Source organism: Theropithecus gelada, chromosome 10 (genome assembly GCF_003255815.1).
Source record: "Theropithecus gelada isolate Dixy chromosome 10, Tgel_1.0, whole genome shotgun sequence".
NCBI lineage: Eukaryota > Metazoa > Chordata > Mammalia > Primates > Cercopithecidae > Theropithecus > Theropithecus gelada.
The window spans coordinates 8,552,302-8,558,301 of NC_037678.1; the positions used below are offsets into that span (position 1 = coordinate 8,552,302).

At 55.4% G+C, this 6,000-nt stretch overlaps 1 protein-coding gene across 1 annotated transcript in view; it reads right to left on the reverse strand.

Annotated features, from left to right (window-relative positions):
• The window catches only part of SEPT3 (septin 3), a 28,938-nt gene extending 24,843 nt beyond the window's left edge, over nucleotides 1–4,095 (reverse strand). Inside the window, exons 1-2 of the mRNA XM_025400116.1 lie at nucleotides 3,862–4,095; nucleotides 575–2,097 (exon numbers count right to left, since the gene is read on the reverse strand). Coding sequence (XP_025255901.1) covers nucleotides 575–2,078 — 1,504 coding nt within the window. The 5' untranslated portion in view covers nucleotides 2,079–2,097; nucleotides 3,862–4,095. The remainder of the gene's footprint in view (nucleotides 1–574; nucleotides 2,098–3,861) is intronic.
• Between the last annotated feature and the right edge of the window lie 1,905 nt (nucleotides 4,096–6,000).

A 6,000-nucleotide genomic window follows, 5' to 3' on the forward strand; every position in this document is an offset into this window, starting at 1 on the left:
CTTCTCGTGCCTCAGCCTTCCAAGTAGCTGGGACTATAGGCATGTGCCACCACACCTGGCTAATTTTTGCATTTTTAGTACAGATGAGGTATCACCATGTTGGCCAGGCTGGTCTTGAACTCCTGACCTCAAGTGATCCGCCCACCTTGGCCTTCCAAAGTGTTGGGATTACAGATGTGAGCCACTGTGCCCAACCCTTATTTTTTAATTTTTATAGAGATAGTCTCACCATGTTGCTCAGGCTGGTCTTGAAGTCCTGCCCTCAAGCAGTCCTCCCATCTCAGCCTCCCAGAGTGCTGGGATTACAGTATGAGCCACCACACCTGGCCAAAACCTTCTTTCTGATAGTTTCCCTCAGCCTGACCTCAGACTGGCAGGTTATAACCCAGCTCAGGGTACAGTCCCTATGTCTGGCCCTACAACACCCATTTCCTTTTCTCCCAACCCATTCAACTCTGACCTTAGAGTCCTTCCTTGCTTTCCCAACCCATGCAAGCATGATCCATCTCCAAGCTCACCCACTTCCACCTCCGCCGGCAGCCTAGTCCATCCCCAACCAAGTTTCTGCATTTACCTTTGGATTCTGTGGCCAGGTCCAGGGAGGCAGGCTCTGTGGCTCCATCCGTGGCAGCATTAGTGTGGTCTAGGGCTGGGTCTGTGGATCTGATTGGCATTAGCAGGCATGTAGCAACGTCTGATATGGTTAGGTTATTAACACTCCCCAGTGTGATCTTCCCAGTGGCTGGGTCTGGGGTTACTGGCACAACTGAACCTAGAGCTGTACCCATCCTACTTGTGTCCAAAGCAAGAGAATTCATAGCCGTGCCCAGCTTGGCTCTGTTTACTCTGGCCAAAGCCATGGCTGTTTCCAACCTTGTGGTGCCCACTGTAGCTGTGATTGTGTCCAGCTTGACTGGGTCTGATGTTGCTGAATCCATGGCTGTGCCCTTTGTGGTCATATCTGGGTTGGCTGTGCTTCTTGTAGCCATGGCTTTGCCCAGCTTGTCTGGGTCTGAGGCTATCAAATCCATGACCATCCCTGGCTTGGTTGTCCCTACTGTAGTCAGATTCATGGCTGTGCCCGGCTTGATTGTGCCTGCTGTAGCCAAGTTCGTGGTTTTGCCTGACTTGACTGTCCCTACTGAAGATAAGTCTCTGGCTGTGCCCAGCTTGATATCCACAGCGGGGAACTCTGTGCCTGTGTCCAGTCCGGATGTGTTTGGTGTGGCTAAATTGATAGCCAAGCTAGGTCTCTTGGTGGCCATTGTGGCTAAATGTCTGGCTGTGTCTGTCCTTGTATCCATAGCAGTCAAATTCACAGCCGCGTTGGCCCTTTGGAGACGCCCCCGGGGTCTGGGGATCCCCCTGGCCCGGGGCTTGCCTTTTCCTAGAGAAGCTCTGGTAGGCGTGTGGTCAGTCACTGAGACAAGGTGCCCCTGGCCTACTGAGCCTGGCTGTGCAAGGACTGGTGCACTCTGGGCTAACCGGGACTGGAAAGGTAAGGCCAGGTAGGAACTCACCAGGGGCTTCTCCGTGGCAAGCATCCTGCTGGATTTGGCCAGACCTGAGTTCCCTGGGCCCTCAGAGTGGACCCTGCCCCCTGGCACTAGGGTCACAGGTGGTGAGCCTGGCGAGGACACCCTGTCTCCTTCATGGGGAGCAGCCTTCTTTCCTGGGGTAGGCAACTCTTCCCAGTGAGAGAGTGGGCGATTCAGGGACCGTGCCTGGATGTTCTGATGGAGAGTCAAGGAGATGGAGCTGAGCTTCCTGGGTACAAGGCTGCTGGTGGGCAGGGGGCTCAAGGAAGCCCCCAGAGCAATGCCCATCTCCTGTGGGGGCACACTCCGGGTCCTGGCTCCAAGGCCCAGCCGACTGGAGGTCTGTGGGATATGGCTTTGGGGGAAGGTATCCAAATGGATGGTCTTCCTGAGGACGGGGGTGAGGGGGGACCCTCCTCCAGGGAGTCTTGAGGGGCGGGTAGGGCGCCCCAGCACATGGCTATGGGAGAAGGAGGTTCCCGGGCCTGGAGCTCCATGCGACTGCATCTCTGGAGGAGAAGGAGCCAAGTCGTGGTCCATCCAGGTTGTTTGTCTTCCCCTGAAGCAATCAACAGAGAGAAGAGGCCAGGCAGGGGTGAGGAGCTCAGGCCTGGAGGTCTCAGCCCTCCCCTTCCTGACCAGCAGCTGAGCATGCCAGGTCTGAAGGGGCCTGGTTCTGGGGACTGTCCAGTCCTTAGTGGAGGGCACATGTAACTTCCTCCAGTCCCCCTATGGCTCCTACCTGCTGCAGACCGACCTGTACCTCATACCCACCCCACCCCTGGCCAGCCACCACACAGGGGGGTGGGCACGTCTAGTGAGCAGTCTGCCTCCAGCATGGGGGAACTCAGGCCGGGCTTACATCTCCCTTTGCCTGAGCCTGAGTGTGGCCCCCGTCTCTGTGGACAGCTCTATGGAGGTCATATACATGTTCAGGGACTCCAGAGGAGGGCAGTGCTTACTGGAGATCTCTCTCCCTTTCTGTTCCAGAAAGAACCAAAGGGTTGTGGGTTCCCACCCACAGCAGCCAACATAGGAGCTCAGGTGTCCAGGTAGAAGGATGAGAGAGGACCAATTTGGCTTGGAGCCCCAGAACCAAGGAAGAGCCCTGAGCTGGCCTAGTGCTGGAGTCGGAAACAGAGCCAGCCCTACAGAAGGTGAGGTTGGGAAATGGAGAGGCAGTGAGTGTTCACAGAAGGAGCTTATCCGGTGAACAAGCCATGGTCCCTGCCCTTGGAGAGCCTGCCATGCCCAGGGATGCCAGGGAAGGAAGTAGGCAGGGCTCCGTCAAGCTAAGCATTAGGGGTAAAAAGGCGGGAGGCTAGACCTGAGCTGGGGCTATTCCTACTGAAGGCCCAAAGGTGAGAAAGTGTGGCATCTTTCTGAAAATCCAACATGGGGCTCCTAGGCTGCATCTAGCAGGGCGGGGAGAGCAAAGGCTGCGGGTGAGCTGGGGTCCAGCCCAGGCTACAGCAATGCTCAGGCCAGGGAATGTGACCCATTCAGATCTGGAGGTGGGAACGGCACTCAGGGGCAGTGTGACGGAGGGATCCGAGGGGAGAGGATTGAAGCAAGGATCCCATGAGGACATAGTTGAAACTCTCTGCTCCCTGGGCTGTGGAAGGGGCAGGGCTAGGGCTGGGGCTGGAGGAGGCTGCATTGCACAGGGGTAGAAGCAGCGGGACTGCCCGGGCTAGGGAGTAGGCACAAAGGGGTGTCAAGGATGAAGCTCAGGACTCTGGCTATGGTCTTAGTAGATGGCCACTCCCTGCCACTCTGGACTCCAAGTAACTCACTCTCTGGAACAAAGTTGGTTTGGCTGCTTTTAACACAGCAGGCTGGGACCTGCAGCTGGGGGACAAGGCCAGGGCTGGTGGGAGGAGTCAGTTCCAGAGGGTTCATGGGGAGGGGAGTGATCATGTAGCCAGGTCCTTGAGGTCTGGAGCAGGGAGGGGGAAGGCAGGACACCAGACGGGGAAGGCATCACCCCTCACAATGGTGCCCCCAGCCCCACATCCCTCTTCTGTCATATATTTGTATCCAAGACTGCCCTGGCCTCCAACCCTTTCCCACCTGGCCTATCGCTGCAGCCCTAATCTCCTGCCTGCTCCTACACAACCACATACGCTTGGGCACACACGTTTACCCTGCACTTAGCCACAAACAGCTCCCCTCAGTGTGCACACCCACACACAGAGAGCAGGCCAGAGGACAGGTTGTCCGAGGGCGTCACCCGACCCCCATCACCTCACGGCACTCCCATCTTCCATGGATTGCTTGGTCCTTCCCCACCCCACCCCCACTCCCCCACACACACACCTACCTTGATCAGAGGACAAGAAGGATCCAGTGGAAGATAAGGCACACGCAGGCCCCTCACCTCCCCTTTACCCAGAGTCTGGCCATGGTGGCCAGCTTAGGGGCCTTGTCCATCTGGTCCCCTCATGGGCTCCTGCTCAGCCTCCGGGCCACAGTCCCCAGGCACAGGGTCCAGCCCTCTGCTAACTGTCCCACCAGCTACATCCCGCGGAGACTGGGCTGGACTGGGCTCTGGTGCAGGGAGGAGCTGGCTTTCTAGGAGTGGGCGGCTGTGAATGGCTGCTCTGAGCCTCTGGAATCCTGAAGAGCTATGGGAGGCTGGTAATGGCCAGGCTGGCACTCACGGCCACCTGCGGGGTGGTTCCCTGCAGCCTGCCCTCCCCAAATCTGCTCTGTCTCCCACAGACTCTGATGCCTGGGGAGTATGCAGTAAAAACAGGGATACTCCAAATATGGCTGTACTCCCATGGTCCCAGCGCCAATCTCCCTCAGGCTCTCCCTCTGTGCCCTTCATGCCCTGTTCAGCTCTGCAACCCTCAGGCCATCTTGCCCACTCACCTGGTCTTTCCCCAAGGGGGCTGGAGTTCCCAGAGGCTAGAGCTCCTTCAACAACTATTTCCTGAGCCCCAGCTTGCTCCAGCTGGACCCTGTACCCAGACCCTAAGGGTGTGAAGAGGCCCCTAGGCCTGCCCCTGAGGGGACCACAAAGGCACCCAGTCTAGCTCTGGCAATGGAGACTCTCAGCAGCCCCTGGCCCTGGGGCCGGGATGGGAGCCCTCTTCTGTGTTCCCACAGCCCCTGGCTGCCTCTGTCATAGCAATGGTGATAACAACGATGGTGCTGATAACAGCTACTATTTCCTGAGCACTTGCTCTGTGCCCGGCACCATGCCAGGGCTGGGCGGAGCTCACAGTCTGCTAGGAAGATGGGTATGTAAACAGATCCTATAGTACTATCCTCTACAGTGATGGCAGATGTCCTCTGAGCACTCACCCTGAGTCAGGAACTAGGCTAAACATTCTCCTGGCGTCTCCTTTAATCTCCGCCTCATCACCTGCTTTTTGCCGAGGAGGACATTGCAGCCCACACAACACTGTGTTGTCTGGTCTGCTCTCCTGTGTGTCTCTCTTTAGCGAGTAAGCTTCTGGAGCTGCACTGGGCAATAGAACTTTCGGTGATAATGGAAATGTTCTATGTCTGCGCTGTCCAGTACAGTAGCCACTAGCCACAGATGGCTACCGATCACTTAAAATGTGGCTATAGTGACCAAGGAACTGGATTTTTTTACTTTAATTTGTGGCTACCATATTAGCTCAGCTCTGTTTCGTTTGTTGTTGTTGTTGTTGTTGTTAGTTTTTTTGAACAGGGTTTCACTCTGTCGCCCAGGCTGGAAGACAGTGGCGCAATCATGGCTCACTGCAGCCTCTTGGGCACAAGTGATCCTCCCGCTTCTGCCTCCAGAGTAGCTGGGACCACAGGCATGCACCACCACGCCCAGCTAATTTTTTATTTTTGTAGAGATGGGGGTCTCCCTGTGTTGCTCAGGCTGGTCTCAAACTTCTGAGCTCAAGCAATACTCCTACCTCCACCTCCCAAAGTGCTGGGATTACAGTCATAAGCCACCATGCACGGCCGACAGCTCAGTTCTGAAGGGCCTGGATCTTCTCTGGGCCCCACGGCCTGACAAGAATTGGCTTCGGTAAGTTTCTTTTTCTTGAGAGTCTCAATCTGTCACCCAGGCTGGACTGCAGTGGCAGGATCTTGGCTCACTGCAACCTCCACCTCCCGGGTTCAAGCCTCAGGATAATCCTACTTCAGTCTCCCAAGTAGCTGAGATTACAGGCATATGCCACCATACCTGGTTAATTTTCATATTTTTAGTAGAGACAGGGTTTCAACATGTTGGCCAGGCCGGTCTCGAACTTCTGACCTCAAGTGATCCATCTGCCTCAGCCTCCCAAAGTGCGGAGATTACATGCATGAACCACCATATCCGACCAGTAAGTTTCTTTAGAAAGAAATAATAAATGAATTAATTAATGATTGAATGGTGATTGTGTGGGCCTAGCACCCATCCCTCTTCTTTTTTTTTTTTTTTTTTTTTTTTTTTTTTTTTTTTTTTTTTTTGTTTGGTTTTTTTCCC